The 23,345-nt window shown below is 39.7% G+C and overlaps 1 protein-coding gene and 1 long non-coding RNA gene across 2 annotated transcripts in view; one reads left to right on the top strand and one right to left on the bottom strand.

Annotated features, from left to right (window-relative positions):
- The window catches only part of LOC105477324 (solute carrier family 4 member 4), a 504,202-nt gene that overhangs the window by 463,516 nt on the left and 17,341 nt on the right, over positions 1–23,345 (bottom strand). The window contains exon 2 of the mRNA XM_011733788.3: positions 15,484–15,546. Coding sequence (XP_011732090.1) covers positions 15,484–15,497 — 14 coding nt within the window. The 5' untranslated portion in view covers positions 15,498–15,546. The remainder of the gene's footprint in view (positions 1–15,483; positions 15,547–23,345) is intronic.
- LOC105477321 (uncharacterized) lies at positions 13,103–19,724 on the top strand. The gene is made up of 3 exons (XR_984611.3): positions 13,103–13,222; positions 18,569–18,627; positions 19,562–19,724. It is a non-coding gene; the product is annotated as an uncharacterized lncRNA (long non-coding RNA).

The following is a 23,345-nucleotide window of genomic DNA, read 5'->3' as shown; positions in this document are numbered from 1 at the left end:
AGGAAAACTATCAAACAGGAAGGACACCTACACCAAAACCCCATCAGTACATCACCATCATCAAAGACCAGTGGCAGATAAAACCACAAAGATGGGGAAAAAGCAGGGCAGAAAAGCTGGAAATTCAAAAAATAAGAGCGCATCTCCCCCGGCAAAGGAGCGCAGCTCATCGCCAGCAACGGATCAAAGCTGGACGGAGAATGACTTTGACGAGATGAGAGAAGAAGGCTTCAGTCCATCAAATTTCTCAGAGCTAAAGGAGGAATTACGTACCCAGTGCAAAGAAACTAAAAATCTTGAAAAAAAAGTGGAAGAATTGATGGCTAGAGTAATTAATGCAGAGAAGGTCATAAACGAAATGAAAGAGATGAAAACCATGACATGAGAAATACGTGACAAATGCACAAGCTTCAGTAACCGACTCGATCAACTGGAAGAAAGAGTATCAGCGATTGAGGATCAAATGAATGAAATGAAGCGAGAAGAGAAACCAAAAGAAAAAAGAAGAAAAAGAAATGAACAAAGCCTGCAAGAAGTATGGGATTATGTAAAAAGACCAAATCTACGTCTGATTGGGGTGCCTGAAAGTGAGGGGGAAAATGGAACCAAGTTGGAAAACACTCTTCAGGATATCATCCAGGAGAACTTCCCCAACCTAGTAGGGCAGGCCAACATTCAAATCCAGGAAATACAGAGAACGCCACAAAGATACTCCTTGAGAAGAGCAACTCCAAGACACATAATTGCCAGATTCACCAAAGTTGAAGTGAAGGAAAAAATCTTAAGGGCAGCCAGAGAGAAAGGTCGGGTTACCCACAAAGGGAAGCCCATCAGACTAACAGCAGATCTCTTGGCAGAAACTCTCCAAGCCAGAAGAGAGTGGGGGCCAATATTCAACATTCTTAAAGAAAAGAATTTTAAACCCAGAATTTCATATCCAGCCAAACTAAGTTTCATAAGTGAAGGAGAAATAAAATCCTTTACAGATAAGCAAATACTTAGAGATTTTGTCACCACTAGGCCTGCCTTACAAGAGACCCTGAAGGAAGCACTAAACATGGAAAGGAACAACCGGTACCAGCCATTGCAAAAACATGCCAAAATGTAAAGACCATCGAGGCTAGGAAGAAACTGCATCAACTAACGAGCAAAATAACCAGTTAATATCATAATGGCAGGATCAAGTTCACACATAACAATCTTAACCTTAAATGTAAATGGACTAAATGCTCCAATTAAAAGACACAGACTGGCAAACTGGATAAAGAGTCAAGACCCATCAGTCTGCTGTATTCAGGAGACCCATCTCACACGCAGAGACATACATAGGCTCAAAATAAAGGGATGGAGGAAGATTTACCAAGCAAATGGAGAACAAAAAAAAAGCGGGGGTTGCAATACTAGTCTCTGATAAAACAGACTTTAAACCATCAAAGATCAAAAGAGACAAAGAAGGCCATTACATAATGGTAAAGGGATCAATTCAACAGGAAGAGCTAACTATCCTAAATATATATGCACCCAATACAGGAGCACCCAGATTCATAAAGCAAGTCCTTAGAGACTTACAAAGAGACTTAGACTCCCATACAATAATAATGGGAGACTTCAACACTCCACTGTCAACATTAGACAGATCAACGAGACAGAAAGTTAACAAGGATATCCAGGAATTGAACTCATCTCTGCAGCAAGCAGACCTAATAGACATCTATAGAACTCTCCACCCCAAATCAACAGAATATACATTCTTCTCAGCACCACATCGTACTTACTCCAAAATCGACCACGTAATTGGAAGTAAAGCACTCCTCAGCAAATGTACAAGAACAGAAATTATAACAAACTGTCTCTCAGACCACAGTGCAATCAAACTAGAACTCAGGACTAAGAAACTCAATCAAAACCGCTCAACTACATGGAAACTGAACAACCTGCTCCTGAATGACTACTGGGTACATAACAAAATGAAGGCAGAAATAAAGATGTTCTTTGAAACCAATGAGAACAAAGACACAACATACCAGAATCTCTGGGACACATTTAAAGCAGTGTGTAGAGGGAAATTTATAGCACTAAATGCCCACAAGAGAAAGCAGGAAAGATCTAAAATTGACACTCTAACATCGCAATTAAAAGAACTAGAGAAGCAAGAGCAAACACATTTGAAAGCTAGCAGAAGGCTAGAAATAACTAAGATCGGAGCAGAACTGAAGGAGATAGAGACACAAAAAACTCTCCAAAAAATCAATGAATCCAGGAGTTGGTTTTTTGAAAAGATCAACAAAATTGACAGACCACTAGCAAGACTAATAAAGAAGAAAAGAGAGAAGAATCAAATCGACGCAATTAAAAATGATAAAGGGGATATCACCACCGACCCCACAGAAATACAAACTACCATCAGAGAATACTATAAACACCTCTACGCAAATAAACTGGAAAATCTAGAAGAAATGGATAATTTCCTGGACACTTACACTCTTCCAAGACTAAACCAGGAAGAAGTTGAATCCCTGAATAGACCAATAGCAGGCTCTGAAATTGAGGCAATAATTAATAGCCTACCAACCAAAAAAAGTCCAGGACCGGATGGATTCACAGCTGAATTCTACCAGAGGTACAAGGAGGAGTTGGTACCATTCCTTCTGAAACTATTCCAATCAATAGAAAAAGAGGGAATCCTCCCTAACTCATTTTATGAGGCCAACGTCATCCTGATACCAAAGCCTGGCAGAGACACAACAAAAAAAGAGAATTTTAGACCAATATCCCTGATGAACATCGATGCAAAAATCCTCAATAAAATACTGGCAAACCGGATTCAGCAACACATCAAAAAGCTTATCCACCATGATCAAGTGGGCTTCATCCCTGGGATGCAAGGCTGGTTCAACATTTGCAAATCAATAAACATAATCCAGCATATAAACAGAACCAAAGACAAGAACCACATGATTATCTCAATAGATGCAGAAAAGGTTTTTGACAAAATTCAACAGCCCTTCATGCTAAAAACGCTCAATAAATTCGGTATTGATGGAACGTACCTCAAAATAATAAGAGCTATTTATGACAAACCCACAGCCAATATCATACTGAATGGGCAAAAACTGGAAAAATTCCCTTTGAAAACTGGCACAAGACAGGGATGCCCTCTCTCACCACTCCTATTCAACATAGTGTTGGAAGTTCTGGCTAGGGCAATTAGGCAAGAGAAAGAAATCAAGGGTAATCAGTTAGGAAAAGAAGAAGTCAAACTGTCCCTGTTTGCAGATGACATGATTGTATATTTAGAGAACCCCATTGTCTCAGCGCAAAATCTCCTTAAGCTGATAAGCAACTTCAGCAAAGTCTCAGGATACAAAATTAATGTGCAAAAATCACAAGCATTCTTATACACCAGTAACAGACAAACAGAGAGCCAAATCAGGAATGAACTTCCATTCACAATTGCTTCAAAGAGAATAAAATACCTAGGAATCCAACTTACAAGGGATGTAAAGGACCTCTTCAAGGAGAACTACAAACCACTGCTCAGTGAAATAAAAGAGGACACAAACAAATGGAAGAACATACCATGCTCATGGATAGGAAGAATCAATATCGTGAAAATGGCCATACTGCCCAAGGTAATTTATAGATTCAATGCCATCCCCATTAAGCTACCAATGACTTTCTTCACAGAATTGGAAAAAACTGCTTTAAAGTTCATATGGAACCAAAAAAGAGCCCGCATCTCCAAGACAATCCTAAGTCAAAAGAACAAAGCTGGAGGCATCACGCTACCTGACTTCAAACTATACTACAAGGCTACAGTAACCAAAACAGCATGGTACTGGTACCAAAACAGAGATATAGACCAATGGAACAGAACAGAGTCCTCAGAAATAATACCACACATCTACAGCCATCTGATCTTTGACAAACCTGAGAGAAACAAGAAATGGGGAAAGGATTCCCTATTTAATAAATGGTGCTGGGAAAATTGGCTAGCCATAAGTAGAAAGCTGAAACTGGATCCTTTCCTTACTCCTTATATGAAAATTAATTCAAGATGGATTAGAGACTTAAATGTTAGACCTAATACCATAAAAATCCTAGAGGAAAACCTAGGTAGTACCATTCAGGACATAGGCATGGGCAAAGACTTCATGTCTAAAACACCAAAAGCAACGGCAGCAAAAGCCAAAATTGACAAATGGGATCTCATTAAACTAAAGAGCTTCTGCACAGCAAAAGAAACTACCATCAGAGTGAACAGGCAACCTACAGAATGGGAGAAAATTTTTGCAATCTACTCATCTGACAAAGGGCTAATATCCAGAACCTACAAAGAACTCAAACAAATTTACAAGAAAAAAACAAACAACCCCATCAAAAAGTGGGCAAAGGATATGAACAGACATTTCTCAAAAGAAGACATTCATACAGCCAACAGACACATGAAAAAATGCTCATCATCACTGGCCATCAGAGAAATGCAACTCAAAACCACAATGAGATACCATCTCACACCAGTTAGAATGGCGATCATTAAAAAGTCAGGAAACAACAGGTGCTGGACAGGATGTGGAGAAATAGGAACACTTTTACACTGTTGGTGGGATTGTAAACTAGTTCAACCATTATGGAAAACAGTATGGCGATTCCTCAAGGATCTAGAACTAGATGTACCATATGACCCAGCCATCCCATTACTGGGTATATACCCAAAGGATTATAAATTATGCTGCTATAAAGACACATGCACACGTATGTTTATTGCAGCACTATTCACAATAGCAAAGACTTGGAATCAACCCAAATGTCCATCAGTGACAGATTGGATTAAGAAAATGTGGCACATATACACCATGGAATACTATGCAGCCATCAAAAAGGATGAGTTTGCGTCCTTTATAGGGACATGGATGCAGCTGGAAACCATCATTCTTAGCAAACTATCACAAGAACAGAAAACCAAACACCGCATGTTCTCGCTCATAGGTGGGAACTGAACAATGAGATCACTTGGACTCAGGAAGGGGAACATCACACACAGGGGCCTATCATGGGGAGGGGGGAGGGGGGAGGGATTGCACTGGGAGTTATACCTGATGTAAATGATGAGTTGATGGGTGCAGCACACCAACATGGCACAAGTATACATATGTAACAAACCTGCACGTTATGCACATGTACCCTACAACTTAAAGTATAATAATAATAAATAAATTTAAAAAAAAAAGGAATATATAATAAAAGCTTATGAGTTCAAAAAAGAAGAAAGAAACTTTGGAGGCCAGAATCAGTGGGCTAATATATTTATTTAAAGTGCTTAAAGAAACAAATGGTCAACAAGAATCCTACATGCAGCAAAACTATCTTTCAAAAGTGAGGGAGAAACTAAGGCATTCTCAGATAAACAAAAATTGAGGTACTAGAATTGTCCTGCAAGAATGGTCAAGGGAGTCCTCTAGGTTGAAATGAAAGAACATTAGACAGTAGTTGGAAGCCACATGCACAAATAAAGATTGCAATAAAAATAAACACATGGGAAATTATAAAAGCTAACACTACAATAATTTTGGTTATAATACATTTTGTTTTCTACATAATTTAGGAGATTAATTCATTTTTAAAAGAAATTATTAGTTTGTGCTTTTGGACACACACTCTATACAGTTGTAATTTTGTGACATCAACAAAAAAGAGTGGAGAGTGAGCTACAAAGGAGGAATTTTGAGTGTTATTGAAGTTAATATGGTATAAATTTAAATTAGAGTGTTATAACTTCAAGATGGTAAATGTAACACCCATGGTAACCACAAAGAAAATAGCTATATAGTATATGCAAAAGGAAATGAGAAGGAGCTTAGACAACAGAGTGAGACCCTGTCTGCACAAAAGTTAAAAATTAGGCATGGTGGTGTTTGCCTATAATCCCAGCTACTCAGGAGGCTGAGGCAGGAGGATTGAGGCTGCAATGAGCTATGATCACACCACTGTACTCCAGCCTCAGCATTAAGGTGAGACCCTGTTTATAAAAATAAAAAAAAAAGAAATTAAAAAAAGAAAGAAATGAAAGAAATGAGAAGAGAATTAAAAGGTTAACTACAAAAATCAACTAAACAGCCAGGTGCAGTGTCTCATGTCTATAATCCCAGCACTTTGAGAGGCTGAGGCAGGCAGATCATCTGAGGTCAGGAGTTTGAGACCAGCCTGGCCAACGTGGTGAAATCCCGTCTCTACTAAAAAATGCAAAAAATTAGCCGGGTGTGGTGGCATGCACCTCTAGTCCCAACTATTTGGGAGGCTGAGGCAGAATAATCGCTTGAACCTGGGAGGCAGAGGTTGCAATGAGCTGAGATGGCACCACTGCACTCCAGCCTGGGTGACAGAGCAAGACTCCATCTCAAAAAAAAAAAAAAAAAAATCAACTAAACACAAAAGAAAGTAGTAATACCGTAAATGAAAAACAAAAAAGTTGTAAGACATATAGAAAACAAGCAGCAAAATGGCGTAAGTCCCTTCCTATTAATAATTCCTTAAAATATAAATGGATTAAATTCTCCAAAGACAGAGATTGGCAGAATGAATAAAAACATATGATCTAACTATATGCTATCTGCAAGATAGATAGATATCTCACTTTAGACCCAAGGACATTAACCGATTGAAAGTTAGAGGATAAAAAAAATATTCCATGCAAGCAATAACCAATAGAGCATGGTGGCAATAATAATACAGAAAAATAGACTTTAAATCAAAGGGTTTCATGAGTGTAGAGTTTCAGTTTTGTAAGATGAAAAGAGTTCTGGAGGTGAATGGTGGTAATTATTACACAACAGTAAGAATATAATTAATATAATTAAACTCCTAAAAACGATTAAGATGTGATGAATGTCATTTGTTTGAATGTCAGTGTAGTTTGATAGGTATAGCATTGCATCTGTAAATAGCTTTGGGTAGTATGATCATTTTTATGATTTTAAGATTCTTCTTATTAATGAGCATGGAATGTTTTTCCATTTGATTGTGTCTTTTCTGACTTCTTTGAGCAGTGTTTTATAATTCTCATTGTAGAAATCTTTCACCTCCCTGGTTAGTTACATTCCTAGGTATTTTATTCTTTTTGTGGCAATTGTGAATGGGACTGTCTTCCTCATTTGGCTCTCAGCTTAGCTGCTGGAGTATAGGAATGCTGGTGATTTTTGTACATTGATTTTGTACCCTAAAACTTTGCTGAAGTTGTTTATCAGCAGAAGGAGCTTTTGGGGTGAGACTGTGGCGTTTTCTAGATATAGTATTATGCCATCTGCAAACAGGGACAGTTTGACTTCCTCTCTTTCTATTTGGATATCTTTTCTTTCTTTCTCTTGTCTGACTGCTCTGGCCAGAACTTACTATGTTGAAGAGAAGTGGTGGGAAAGGGCATCCTTGTATTGTGCCAGTTTTCGAGGGGGATGCTTCCAGCTTTTGCCCATCCAGTACGATGTTGACTGTGGTTTGTCATAGATGGTTCTTATTATTTTTAGGTAGGTTCCTTTAATACCTAGTTTGTTGAGAATGAAGGAATGTTGAATTTTATTGAAAGCCTTTTCTGCTTCTATTGAGATAATCATATGTGGTTTTTTTGTCTTTAATTCTATTTATGTGATGAATCACATTTATTTATTTGTGTATGTTGACCCAACCTTGCATCCTGGCTATGAAGTCTACTTGATTGTGATGGATTCGCTTTTTGACGTGCTGCTGGATTCGATTTGCCAGTATTTCATTGAGGATTTTGCATCTATGTTCCTCAAGGATATTGGTCTCAAATTTTCTTTTTTCGTGCATCTATGACAGATTTTGGTATCAGGATAATGCTGGCCTCATAGAATGAGTTGGGGAGGAGTCCATCCTCCTCAATTTTTTAGAGTAGTTTCAGTAGGAATGATACCAGTCCTTCCTTGTATACCCAGTAGAATTCAGCTGTGAATCTATCTGGTCCTGGGCTATTTTTGGTTGGTAGCCTACTTATTACTGATTCAATTTTGGAGCTCATTATTGGTCTCTTCAGGGAATCAATTTCTTCCTGGTTCAGTCTTGGGAGGATATATGTAGCCAGGAATTTATCCATCTCTTCTAGGTTTTCTAGTTTGTGTGCATAGAGGTGTTTATAGTAGTTTCTGATGGTTACTTTTATTTTTGTGGGTCGGTGGTAACATGCCCTTTATCGTGCCCTTTGTCATTTCTAATTGTGTTTTTTGGATTGTCTCTCTTTTCTTCTTTATTTCTCTAGCTAGCAGCCTATCAATCTTATTAATTTTCTTACAAAACCAATTCCTGGATTCATTGATCTTTTGAATGGTTTTTTGTGTCTCAATTTCCTTCAGTTCAGCTCTGATTTGGGTTATTTCTTGTCTTCTGCTAGCATTAGGGTTGGTTTACTCTTACTTCTCTAATTCTTTCAGTTGTGATGTTAGGTTGTTAATTTCAACATGTTTGTAACTTTGAGATATGGACATTTAGTGCTATGAATTTCCCGCTAACACTGCCTTAGCTGTGTCCCCAAGATTCTGGTATCTTTGTTCTCATTAGTTTCAAAGAACTTCTTTATTTCTGCCTCAATTTTGTTATTTACCCAAAAGCCATTCAGGAGCATGTTGTTTAATTTCCATGAAATTGCATGGTTTTGAGCATGTTTTTAGTCTTGACTTCTATTTTTATCACAAAAGTGTGTTTGGAGTGATTTCAGTTCTTTTGCATTTGCTGAAGACTGTTTTATGTCCAATTATGTGTTTGATTTTAGAGTATGTGGCAATGAGAAGAATGTATATTCTGTTGTTTAGGGATGGAGAGTTCTGTAGAGATCTAGCAGATCCATTTGGTCCAATGTTGAGTTCAGATCCTGAATATTTTTGTTAACGTTCTGCCTCAATGATCTATCTAATATTGTCAGTAGAGTGTTGAAGTCTCCCACTATTATTGTGTGGGAGTCTAAGTCTCTTTGTCGGTCTCTAAGAACTTGCTTTATAAATCTGAGCACTCATGTGTTAGGTGCATATGTGTTTAGGATAGTAAGGTTTTCTTGTTGAATTGAACCCTTTACCATTATGTAATGCCCTTGTTTGTCTTTTTTGATCTTTGTTTAAAGTCTGTTTTGTCTGAAATTAGGATTGCAAGCCCTGCTTTTTTCTGATTTCGATTTGCTTGGTAGATTTTTCTCCATCCCTTTATTTTGAACCTATGCGTGTCATTACATGTGGAATGGGTCCCTTGAAGACAACCCACCATTGGGTCTTGCTTTTTATCTAGCTTGTCACTATGCACATTTTAAGTGGGACACTTAATGCATTTACATTCAACATTAGTATTGGTATGTGTGATTTGATTCCATCATTGTATTGTTAGCTGGTTATTATGTCCATTTCTTTGTGTGGAAAAAAACTATTTTAAAATTTGCATGAAACCAAAAATGAGTCTGAATAGCCAAGGAAATCCTAAGCAAAAAGAACAAACCTGGAGGCATCATGCTACCTGATTTCAAACTATACTACAAGTCTAAGTAACCAAAACAGCATGTAACCAAAACTGACACAAAAACAGACACGTAGACTGATGGAACAGAATACACAGCCTAGGAATAAGACCCCACACCTATGATCATTTGATCTTCAACAAATCCAACAAAAGCAAGCAATGGGGAAAAGACTACCTATTTAATAAATGGTGTTGGGATAACTGGCTAGCCATATGCAGAAGATTGAAACTGGAGCCTTTCCTTATACCATATACAAAAATCAACTCAGGATGAATTAAAAATTTAAATGTAAAACACAAAACTATAAAAACCTCGGAAGACAACCTAGATAATACCATTCTGGACATAGGAACAGGCAAAGATTTCATGACAAAGATACCAAAAGCCATTACAACAAAAGCAGAAATTGACAAATGGGATCTTTAAACTTATGAGATTCTGCACAGCAAAAGAAACTATAAACTATCAACGGAGTAAACAGACAACCTACAGAGTGGGAGAAAATATTTGCAAACTATGCATCTGACAAAGGTCTAATATCCAGCATCTACAAGAAACAAACAAATTTACAAGAAAAAATTCAATCCCATTAAAAAGTGGGCAAAGGACATGAACAGAGAACTCAAAAGAAGACATACATGTCACCAACAATCCTATGAGAAAAAGCTCTATGTCACTGATTGTTAGAGAAATGCAAACCAAAACCACAATGAGATACCACCTTACACCAGTCAGAATGACTATTATTAAATGTCAAAAAAATAACAGATGCTGACGAGATTGTGGAGAAAAGGGAACACTTTATACACAGTTAGTGGGAGTGTAAATTAGTTCAGCCATTGTGGAAAGCAGTGTGGTGATTCCTTAAAAAGCCAAAAACAGAACTACCATTCAACCCAGCAATCTCATCACTGGGTTTATACCCAGAGGAATATAAATTATTCTACCATAAAGACACACACACGCAAATGTTTATTGCAGCACTATTGACAATAGCAAAGACATAGAATCAACCTAAATGCATATCAGTGACAGATGGATAAAGAAAATGTGGTATATACACACCATGGAATACTATGCAGCAACAGAAAAGAATGAGATCATGTCTTTTACGGGAACATGGATGGATCTGGAGGCCATTATCGTTGGCAAACTAACAGGGGAACAAAAAACCAAATACCATATGTCCTCACTTATAAGTGGGAGCTAAATGAGGAGCACTCACCAACACAAAGAGGGAAACAATAGACACTGGGGCCTACTTAAGGGTGGATGATGGGAGGAGGAAGAGGAACACAAAAAATAACTATTGGGTACTAGGCCTCGTACATGGGTGATGAAATAATCTGTACAATAAATCCTCGTGACCTGAGTTGGCCTATGTAACAAACTTGTAAATGTACCCCTGAACCTAAAACAAACAAGCAAAAAGGTTAAGATGGCAAATTTTATGTTATATGTATTTTGTCACAATAAAAATTTGAACAAAAATATAAGTTTATAGTTATACAATCCACTCATTCATAAAAGAACTCAGCTTTTTTGGAAGTGATGATTATGTTCACAGAGACAGGAAGATAATTTCCATTGCAATTTATTAAGACAAGGTAGACAAAAGATCCAATGACAATGTCTTGTCCCTAAATCCAATGGACTCATTTCAGTCCTTATCTTGACTGACTTCTCAGCCACATTTAACATTATTCATTATTTCTTCTTTCCAGATGAACAAAATATCAAACTTAGAAAAATAAGACTTCTAAATATAAATTCCACAGTGTCCTGTCAACCATATTGGAACTTGCAGCAAAAATAAAATTCAGTAATTTGGATCCCATTTTTATTTAAAAATGTGATGTTTTGTTCATCTTTGCATTAACTTTGACTTTTTTAAAATATTGCATTAAAATATTATTTATCTCAATTCCTGAGTTTTTTGTCACCTTTTTAAATTTTGTGCCCGAGGCAAGCCCCAGTCCTGAAAAACTCTCTCCTTTCACTTCTGTGATTCCCCAGTTTCCCAGCTCTCCCTGTCTCTTTCCGAACTGTCCTTCTCAACTTCTTTGCAGTGCTTCTCTGCCTGTCAACTAAACGTCAGTGTTTTCCAAAGTTCTGTTTTGGGTCTTCTCTGCTTTCTCTATAGGTACCATCTGGGTTATCCTAGCTACTACTGTATTCTATTGATTCCCAAATTGCTTCCTCCTCACTTTACCCTCCAGCCGCACCACGCAGAGAATTCAACCCTAATCTAACCTTATTTTCTACCTTTGTGAGTCAGTCAATCCTTGTCCCTATGATGCATTTCCAAAGACATACTTCCCACTTCCCAGCGAAGTACTTCCTCCTGCCAAAATTTAAACTCTGTCCCACCAAAACCCTCTCCTGGCCTTCCTCATGCCTGCCTATATCCTAGAGTGTAGGAAGGGAGAAAAGGAGACAAAAATCCTCCAGGCCCTCCATTTTATCCTTCTCTCCACTTTACCCTCCAATTACTCAAATATATAAAAATCTCTCTTACTTTAACAACTTCATACATGCCATCTTCTCTATCTGGAATCTTTATAAGCAAACTTCTACTCATCCTTCAGGTCTCAGACTACATATCCCTTCCCAAGAGATTTTCTCTGACCTGCAGATTATCTTAGGTTTCCCTCCTATGTACACCTACAGAACTCTACAATTTCTCTTTTATAGCCCTCATTATGCATTATTACAACTAGTTTCATTTTCATTTTCCATAGTAGACCATAAGCTCTATAACAGTAGGAGCCATGCCCTTCTTGTTCACTATTATATATCTAGCCCTAACATAGTACCTAGACCTTATCAGTCACTGAAGAAGTATTAATAATTATATGAGGGAAGTCAGCAAAAATCAAATACCATCTAAACAGAACTTATGCAGTCAATGAGCAGATGAGCAAATGAGCAAAACGCAGCAGATGCAAAGATCACAAAACCCAGCTATTGTCAGGAAGCAGCTAATTAGAAAGTCCTACATTTTCTTAATCCTGGAGCAAAGTCTTTTGCTAAATAACCAGAACTCCCCACCCTGGTGCTGTCCACGTAACAGGGAGAGCACAGTCCATTTGTTGTCTTGGCTGTCCTGGGGCCTCTGAACATCTTGGCAGACCCTGCAGGGCCATCTGTCCTTTCATCCCTCCTGAAACTCATCTCTGCTCTTACGTGACCAAATGTTCTCCCCATTGATCTTTTCCAGGATATAGAGTTTTACTTACAGTTTTCTGGCTACTGCATTTTACCAAACAGTGGTAGAGAATGGCTTCACACAGAAGTAGGGAAAGAGATCCAAGTTTTCCAAATCCCAAATGCTTACCATGAGAAGTTCAGAACCCTTTTTCAACATAGTGTTCTCTGAAAAGATTATGCTGATTAAACAGGATGCTGCTGTTGTATAGTGTTTAAAACTAACACATATGGTTTTACTTATCATCAGTTTTACTGATCAACAATTTGAAAGAAGTCTAATTCCATAAGTTAAAAAAATACACCTAATTAATGAATGCCTAACTTTTAGCCTGTCCATTGAAACTGATGGGTACATATTTAACAAAAATCAACAGACGCCCCTTGGAAAATGTAGAGCTTGGCTCTGAAGCTTCATTGAAGACTGCAGGAGAAGAGAGAGACCTTTCTTGTCCTGGAAAAATGAGGACTCATGAACCACACACACAAAACGTCCAGCTTCTGGTAATCCCCCAAAACTGTGAAATGGTATATTTTTTAAAAAACAAGGAGTATAGGCCGGGCGCAGTGGCTCAAGCCTGTAATCCCAGCACTTTGGGAGGCCGAGACGGGCGGATCACGAGGTCAGGAGATCGAGACCATCCTGGCTAACACGGTGAAACCCCGTCTCTACTAAAAAATACAAAAAACTAGCCGGGCGCGGTGGCGGGCGCCTGTAGTCCCAGCTACTCGGGAGGCTGAGGCAGGAGAATGGCGTGAACCCGGGAGGCGGAGCTTGCAGTGAGCTGAGATCCGGCCACTGCACTCCAGCCTGGGTGACAGAGCAAGACTCCGTCTCAAAAAAAAAAAAAAAAAACAAGGAGTAGAGACCTTTATCAATCATACTGTGCGTGGCTAATATTTCCTGTTAACGTATTGGGATTTGTCAGAGAAAATCCTAGAGCTTCGCCTAACTACAGATCCTTGCATCTACCAGCTGAGACTCACAAAGCTAATAAACCTCACCAGCAAATTAGCATTATCTATAAAAGTACTGCAGCCTTAAATATTACAACATGGTAGAGCTGAAATGTAAATCACCTTGAAAGTATTTTTCCTGTATCGCAATAAGCAGAAGGCCTATTTATAATGTGATGCCAAAAATAGACACACACTGCTTAATATTTGGAGAAGGATCTGTACATGCCACTCCACTCTGCAGAAGCTCTTACAAGTACTTTTCCAATGCATTTTCCCTGGAATCTGTCTCTCTCTGATCATCAATATGTGAGCCATGGGTGCTTTGAACCAGGCAGGACAAGACACCCTGACAATACAAAACTTGATAGTCAAAGGATAAAACTCCCCTGAAGATGGCCACTACATTTTATGGCTGTATGCCACTCATGGCTTACAATGCCATATCCTCATATTTTCTTCTAATCAGAAATTCATAAGGGAAATCTGTGTACCAAAAGGTATAATAAGGGACATATTTTAGATTTTTTTCCCCACAGAGGACAGGGTTACCAGCCCCTAGCACTTTTTTTTAACAGTCTGGCTAATGATCTGGTGCCAACGCCAACTGCTGATTAAATAATCTAATGAGCCAGGGTGAGGCTTTTTGTTCTACTGCTTTTGTGACTTCATTTTTTGAACATTTAAAATTGCCATCAATCCCAAATGGTGTCTCATTACTTCTCTCCAATGTGTTTCTATTTGAAGATAAAAACTATTTTATTTGGAGCAAATTATAATAGGTTGCAAAATGACCCACCATTGTAAGACCAACAAATAGGTAGGTCCCTATAATGGTTTGTGAAGAAAAATTTTAATATCAAGTCACAAAGGGGGAAAACGCATCTCCACGTTCATTTTTCACCTATTTTACCAACAACAACAATAGCAATGATTTATTGAGTACGCAACAATATCACAAGAAGAACTCTGGGAGTTTAAACTGCTAAAGCTAAACTTAGGCAGAACAAGGTGAGGATATTCACTTACAGAACAAAGAGGTTTTACTATCCCTAACCATTTATGATTTAAATCTTTTTTTTATTTTTATTTTTTATTTTAAGTAAAGACAGAAAGGAGGTCAAAATAGGCCAGTGCAGTGGCTTACATCTGTAATCCCAGCACTTTGAGAAGCCGAGACAGGTGGCTCAGGAGTTCGAGACCAGCCTGGCCAACATGATGAAACCCTGTCTCTACCAAAAATACAAAAATTAGCTGGGCTTGGTGGTGCGCGCCTGTAGTCCCAGCTACTCAGGAAGCTGAGGCAAGAGAATCACTTGAACCCGGGAGGCGGAGGTTGCAGTGAGCCAAGATGACACCACTGCAGTCCAACCTGGGCAACAGAGCAAGACTCTGTCTCAAAAAAGAAGAAAAAAAGAAAAGAAAAAACAAAAGAGGTCAAAATACAAGACTGGATTTTGCCATATATGACTTTATTTTATTTTATTTTATTTTATTTTTATTTTTGAGACAGAGTCTTGCTCTGTCACTCAGGCTGGAGTGCAGTGGCGCCATCTAGGTTCACTGTAACCTCTGCCTCCTGGGTTCAAGCAATTCTCCTGCCTCAACCTCCCGAGTAGCTGGGACTACAGGCGCACGCCACCACGCCTGGCTAATTTTTGTATTTTTAGTAGAGATGAGATTTCGCCATGTTGGCCAGGATGGTCGCGATCTCTTGACATCATGATCTGCCAGCCTCAGCCTCCCAAAGTGCTGGAATTACAGGCATGAGGCACTGCATCCGGCCCATATATGACTTTCTTACTTACAATAGGTCAAGCATCGGTGCTCAGATTTATCGCCAGAGGAAATTATAACACAATTGTGGGTATCTGTAAAAAGAAAAATAACAATTATTTGATGTATCTCAAGTAATATAAAAACTCTTAGTGAGAGTATTATACCTCAAATTACCTAAACCCATGTAAGAATCTCTTCTTCTTGCCCTCCTTTCAGGTTCTATTCTCAGCATTCTATTTTTGCACTGTTATTTCTGATGTAACATGATGTGTAAATTCCCAGTAACCTCCAAAATACTTAAAATCAAATATTTCTTCCTAGAAAATGTGTAGGAAACTGTCTCAACAAATATCTCCTTATGAACTTCTATAAATTGATCTACTAATTCTTACTAGGGTTTGAAATATGTAAATATCAATATTCATTTTTAAAATATCTGTCAACATGAAAAAGTTTCTATAAGAAAATGTAGGAAAAATAGAATCCCAGTGAAGTATAGAAAGAGAAATCTATTGAAATCCATCAACCATAAGAATTTTAATTCTTTAAGTTAAGAAAAGCTACTTAAAATGAGCTTTAGAATAGAAATTGCGGTCCCGTGATCCTTACTGAACAGTTTGCCAGTTCCTGTTTACATGTTTACATTATCTTGCATCCCTCAATAAATGTCATCTTTATATCGCCTTATTGAGTTACATACTTACTGAGTAGTAACTATGAGTAGTAATTCTATGTGTTACTAGTCTGTTAACACATAGTCTGGTACTTGATACCACAAAGGATAAAACTCCCTTGAAGATGGCCGCAACATTTTATTACTGCGTGCCACTCTTGGCTTACACAGAATGTTACTACTCAGTAAGGCAATATAGTTCCAACACAGTTCTCAAAGATTTAATATGCAGAAAAAAATGCAGTAAAAAAGAACAAACTCAGTTTTTTAAAAAAATGTTGTTATTACAGATACTGTCATATTTAGGAGACATCTTTGCAGAATACATGCAGTTTTGCAAAATGAGTACAAAACTAATACTAGGAGCCAGGTCCTAATAGGGACATGTAGTATTTCCCAAAGATGGTATCTCTTTATTTTCTGTCCCGGTGAAAGACGTTAATTTTTCAGAATGTCCATAGAAACGCCAACTGTGAGTAGACTATGACCCATTGCTGGCTACCAGAGAATTTGGGTCTTAACCAATACCGCCTCCTCAGTTTATCCACGGCATTCGTTTAAAAATATTTCCTGGCCAGGCCAGGCGCAGTGGCTCACGCCTGTAATCCCAGCACTTTGGGAGGCCGAAGCGAGCAGATAATGAGGTCAGATTGAGACCATCCTGGCTAACACAGTGAAATCCTGTATCTACTAAAAATACAAAAAAATTAGCAGAGCGTGGTGACGGGCGCCTGTAGTCCCAGCTACTTGGGAGGCTGAGGCAAGAGAATGACGTAACCTGGGAGGTGGAGCTTGCAGTGAGCCCAGATTGCGCCACTGCACTCCAGCCTGGGCAACACAGCGAGACTCCAACTCAGGGAAAAAAAAAAAAAAAATTTCCTGACCAGGCAGGGTGGCTCACACCTGTAATCCCAGTGCTTTGGAAGGCCAAGGTGGGTGGATCACCTGAGGCCAGGAGTTTGAGACCAGCCTGGCCAACATGGTGAAACCCCATCCCTAGTGAAAATACGAAAATTAGCTGAGTAGGGTGGGGCACACCTGTAATCTCAGCTACTTGGGAGGCTTAGGCAGGAGAATCGCTTGAACCCAGGAGGCAGAGGTTACAGGGAGCCAAGATGGAGATCGTACCTCTGCACTCCAGACTGGGCGACAGAGCAAGACTATTTCAAAAAAAAAAAAAAAAAAGAAAGAAAGAAAAACAAACAAAAATGTCCTCAACATGAACGCCTTCTGTGTGAATTCTCCTTGTGCTTAGTACCCCTATTTGGCCCGACTTCCTTCTGCGTCCCTGGCTACAATCATCACAGTTTTGCGTTAGTAGAGCCGTTTGAAACAGCCTTTCTCTGAACAACCCTGACTAATTGTTTCAGAATAATTTCGGAAGAAAAAGGCACTCTGAAGAGGTTCCCATTCTACCTTTAGCATTTTTCCCAGCAAAGAACAACCTTTGTTTCTTTCAATAGCGTCTGTGTGTTTTGGCTGCATAATGCCTACAAAGAGCAGTAATACAAAACAGTTTTCCTAAGAATGAAGATGGAGTCACTAAAATCTTGCAGGTCACAAAGTCTCCCCCTTCCCAAACTGATAGCCTCTCACTACCTTTATCTGAATATATACATTTTTATTTCTTAATAAAAACTGTCATTTGGGGTGGGTTTAAATAGGGGGTTGAATAGGTTCGTGGAGGTTGCAGATAAGTTGAAACATACATATGCAAAGACCATTTAAGACTGTGTTTAATGTAGTGAAATAACTCAAGTTATTTTTATAGACTATATTTCAAGGCAATCTTTACATCCCATTATTAATAATGTTCTTAGATGTTAAGATATTGAACAATTCCCTTGAATTAATATCGAATCCTCGACACATCAAAAAGTCCATCTTGCCTTTGAAGCAGGAGTGAGATGGTCTTCCATATAAGCTCATGGTTATAAGAGCTTTGTAGCTAGTCCCTCCTCATCCCTTTTTGAACACACATAAGTGCACACACACACACACACAGAGAGAGAGAGAGAGAGAGAGAGAGACAGTTCCAGCGAAGAGGCAGAAGTAGATCTTACATAGATCCCCCTACCAAAATAGAAGTGTCTGCATTCAACTAAACGAATAACCACAACAAAGAAGAGCAGAATGCTTACCATATGCCAGGCAATGCATTACAAGCTCTATAGGAATTATTTCATTTAACCCTCAAATCAACTCCATAAACTATCCATTAGGACCTTGAGATGGGGGGTGGGGATTAAAAGGTTTAGAGGAAAATTCAAGCAACTAGAACGGAGTGAAGCTGGAATTCAAGCGTGGGTTGTCTTACCCCAGATCCCCACACTCTCGCTGTGCCAGGCACAGCATCTCCACCAACCTCATTTCAACCCTTAGAGCATCTTCAGGTCATCATTTCAGGACTCATAACTTTGGAATCTGTTCTTGTCCTTTAGCTGCCCTGTCTGTCACTTCAGGTATCAGTTTACTTCATTCAACATTGGAGACAAATAAGGTAAGACAGCTTCTGTCAGAATCAGGAGGGAGTAATGAAATTTTTCAGAGGTAATAAGGCAAGAGTTGGAAGAGTGGGAAAAAAGGGAATTTAAAGTAGCTATTTGCCCCATCAATTGAGAAATGAGTATAGTGTCAAATATAATCTCTACAGTAGTTTAAATGAATGAATTACATCTAATGTATGAACAAGGAAAAAATCTAAAAAACTTAAGTTTGAATGAAAAAAAAAGTTGGAAAATGTGATGCACTGAATGATATCATACACTTAAATTTTAAACCTATAAAATAATATTATATAATTATTTGGGCATACGCACTTATATAAAATGTATTAAAACATGTATGGGGGCTGAGCATGGTGGCTTACGCCTATAATCCCAGCACTTTGGGAGGCCGAGGCAGGTGGATCACCTGAGGTCAGGAGTTCAGGACCAGTCTGGCCAACATGGTGAAGCCCCATCTCTACTAAAATACAAAAATTATCTGGGCATGGTGGCGTGTGCCTGTAATCCCAGCTACTCGGGAGGCTGAGGCACAAGAATTGCTTAAGCCTGGGAGGCGGAGGTTACAGTGAGCCAAGATCCCGCCACTGCACTCCAGTCTGGGCAACAGAGCTAGACTCTGTCTCCAAAAAAAAAAAAAGAAAAATTATGGGAAGGAAAAAACCTATTTCAGGAATGAATGATTATTTCTGGGGGACTTAGGGAGTTATGGACTAGGGAGAAGTAAATAGATGACTCGGGGAGTCACATACACGCAGTGTCACTGTATCTGTAAGGTATTGAATTCAAAAAATCTGAAGCATAATGGGAAAATGTTAACATTTACAAAATGTAAGTGGTGGCTACATGGTATTGTTATATTAATCTCTATTGTTTCCCCAATGTTTGAATTAGTTTCTCTCAACATAATTCTCTGATTGTTTTATGTAGATAAATAGATACTCCTCCTGAGGAAAAAGAAGACTATAGGAAAGACACTGACGGAAGAGTTCCCTGTGCCAACCACTGATAAACACCAAGAACATGCAGCAATTTGGTGGCTGTTCTAGCAGGCAGGCAAGGGAGGAGGAAGATGTCAAAGTAATGGTTGAGAGTAGGAAGACAAAGGAAGATGGTGAGAGGATAGAACGTTCTATAGTGGTGGGGGGAGAGTTACTTGCAAATAACGTGTTTGAAACTTGAACTATAACTGGCTACAAACGCAGAGCACTTCGGTTAGGTTGGAGCTGAGACTCAGATACATCCAAGTTAAGGAGAATAAGAGAACCCATCCCCTTCATCCCTATAGTACAGAATCTATTGGAATAAACTGAATTGCTAGATACTACAGATGCTCCTGGGGAAATAATTAAATCCTGACCCAAATTAGGTTTAATATGTATACAGTTGGAGGAAGCAAAATAAGTAAGATATAAAGAGAGACAACAGAAAATTTACCAAAGAGGGCAAGGTATTTGGATAGTACATTTAGCAAAAGAACCTAAGGGTTGAAAGGCAGTGAATTTAGCAGCTAAAGCACAGACACTGGGGACCCAGGCATTCCAGCCATATGTTTGGGCCCTGTGTGTATTAACAGCTGTCTTACAACTAGAAACTTTGGGGCACAAGCCTTCCCACCACTCCAAAAAGCAAAGAAAGAAACATTCTATTTTTATTTTCAGAAACAGAATTGACCAGGATATTGGCAGGAATCCCAAATGACAAGGTGCCAGTGGTAGCAAAGTCCTAGATTCCTGGGTTCAAAGACAGATGCAACATCAGAATTCCAACTAGATTAGTTCCAAGTGGTAGCTCTGGCTGCAGCAAGACCAGTGCAGTTCAATTCAGAATAAAGCACTCTGGGATCTAACTCATCGCGGTTTAGGGCTAACCAACCCTGTTCTAGAACCCTTTGTCATCACTGTAACATAGAGCAAGGAAGCATCCTTTTTCTCACTTCGCAAAAGCATCACTGGCTGAGGTGCCTGAGGTGAGAGCTACTCCAAAGCAACCAAGGCGGGGGTGTGGAGTGCCAGCACCAGCACAGCAGCAGTGAGACCAGAGTGACAGCATCACAGCTTTCATTGGGATCTGCAGCTGGACTGCATTCGCAACAGCACAGTTCCAGTTTTGGCATCTGTGGCAACCCTGTTTAGGAATCTCAGTGGTGAGCTCTAGCCCAGGCTCTGCATGAATAAATGAAAAATAATTTGTGGGGGAATTTCCACAAATATACAGAGGAGAGGAACTCCCACAAAGAATCATAATGGGTAGCTAGGATGCAGAGCCATTCAGATGTGAATGCTTTTGTACTCTCAGGGTGGGAAAGGCAGAGATGTTCAAGTCACAGTAACTTGCTGCTGTGAAAGATGCATGTTTCTGAAACACTTTGTGCTTCAGAGGAAAAATATATAATCAAATAAAACACAAGTTTGAATTAGATTTTTCTTCCTGATGTTTTTGCCTCCCTCTAAGATACAGAATCCAAGAGGAGTTTTAGTAAAGGAAGGAAGCAGAGGGATAGGTGGAGGAAGAAACTGCAACTGATTAAATATTTCTGCTTATGAATATTTTGTGATGAGAATATCTTCGTTTACCAACAGTGATGAACACGAATACCTGAGCCTGTTTTAAATGGAACTCTGTGTAATAGCTAGAATTTTAGTCTGCAGAATGAAAGTATAAGGGATGAGGTTACAGCATACCTAAAGCAGGGACTAGTAGGCTTACAAACCCAGGTGACTTGAGGAGCTGGGCAGTCACAGTCACCAGAGTCGGCCTCAAGTCTAAAAGTGCTCACAACTCACCCCAGAACACTTACGAGCCCATTAGCACAAGCAATCCTCAGTTTACAAAGTATTTGAATATATGAAGAAAGACAGAAATAATCAAAGTGAGAAAGGCACTGATGGAGAAAACACCTGAGACCATTCTGATGTGATGCTGAGAATTGTCCAGCAACATTTGCGGCCACTTGGAAGGGAAAACACTCATCCTTTTATATGTGTCCTATGTTAAGAATTTCAGCCAATTGGTTTGTTGAAAGTGGAGGCACTCTTACTTACCCAGCACTTTGCCCATATCAGGAATCATGCTGTCTTCCCTGAGAGATCTGCCTCTGGCTTAAGAGGTCCCATCAGTGGACATCAGAGGAACAGCAGAGACAGTGCACGCTGACCCCAGTAGACCCAGCCCTGCCTCCAGGAGAGGGTATATGGGACACTCGTGGGTAGTCTACCTTCTGGAGTCTCGCACATGTACAAACACATAGCGTCACAGCGACAGATCACATGGGGACCCGGAGAGATGCTCGCATGCTGCACTCCTGCTGTCAAGGTAACAACTGCCTTTGATTCCTGGCAACGGGATCCTTTCAGACCTGCTGTCAGAGAAACTAAAGGATTAGCCAGACTTCTTCCACTGGAGAGGTCTCCACCCTCCAGAGGGCTGATCAACATATTAATCCCTCCAGAGAGGGGTGTTGCTGGCAGCACACAGGCAGGAGAACTGCTTGCCAGCATTTCTTTGTTGTGGGAGACACAGCCCCAACAGTCCTTACACTTCACACCTTCTTACTGCTTTCAGCAGACACTTAAACCGTACTCACAGGGGAGTCTGTCTCCAGACAGTGACATATGATGACTTGCTGGCAACCTGGCCTCTATGAGCAAATCATAGCACTTTCTTTACATTTTTTTTTTTTTTTTAATTTTGAGACAGGGTTTCATTCTATCACCTGGGCTAGAATGCAGTGGCACAGCCACCGCCCACTGCAGCCTTGGCATCCCAGGCTCAAGTGATCCTCCCACCACAGCCTCCCAAGTAGCTGGGACTACAGGCACGTGCCACTACGCTCAGCTAATTTTTTGTGGTTTTAGAGAGATAGGGTCTTGCTATGTTGCCCCGGCTGCTCTCAAACTCCTGAGCTTAAGTAATCCTCCTGCCTCAGCCTCCCAGAGTGCTGGGATTATAGGCATTAGCCACCACACCGGGCCCATAGCACTTCTTTTTGGTGAAATTTGAATTTATCATCATAGTACTTGAAGGTTTGATGATACTTACAGATCATTCTGACTAGGATTTTGAATGAAACAGCAGGTCTAAAATTCAGAACACAAAACGATATGTTCCTTCTACAGCTACTGATGCCCTCACACTGCTGCATATGTGTCCCATATTTCCCCTGCCTCGGGCAGGTAATAGGCTTGCGATAGGAATGCCTGGTAATTACCAGACCCCAAACACCCTCTCTCCTTCCTAGGAGGTGTCTCATGGGTAATGATGATCACAGCCTTGCCAGAGAAGCACCCAGAGGCATGTCACGATTTCACCAAAGCAGGGAATAACTATTCATGACTTCAATGTTAAACTGTTATACAAGGCTGGGTGCAGTGGTTCACGCCTGTAATCCCAGCAGTTTGGGAGGCCAAGGCAGGCAGATCACTGGAGGTCAGGAGTTTGAAAGTAGTCTGACCAACATAGTGAAACCCCATCTCTACTAAAAATACAAAAATTAACCAGGCATGGTGATGCGTGCCTGTAATCCCAGCTACTCGGGAGGCTGAGGCAGGAGAATCGCTTGAACCGGGGAGGCAGAGATTGCCATGAGCTGAGGTCATGCCATTGCACTCCAGCCTGGGCAACAGAGTAAGACTCTATCTAAAAAAAAAAAACAAAAAACAAAAAACAAACCTGTTATACCAATCCCAAAGCAGCAATGGTGTATTCTCCTAAT

The sequence above is a fragment of the Macaca nemestrina genome, chromosome 3 (assembly GCF_043159975.1).
Source record: "Macaca nemestrina isolate mMacNem1 chromosome 3, mMacNem.hap1, whole genome shotgun sequence".
NCBI lineage: Eukaryota > Metazoa > Chordata > Mammalia > Primates > Cercopithecidae > Macaca > Macaca nemestrina.
Note: the sequence above shows the minus strand (reverse complement) of the source record. Positions and strands in the feature narration are given on the sequence as shown.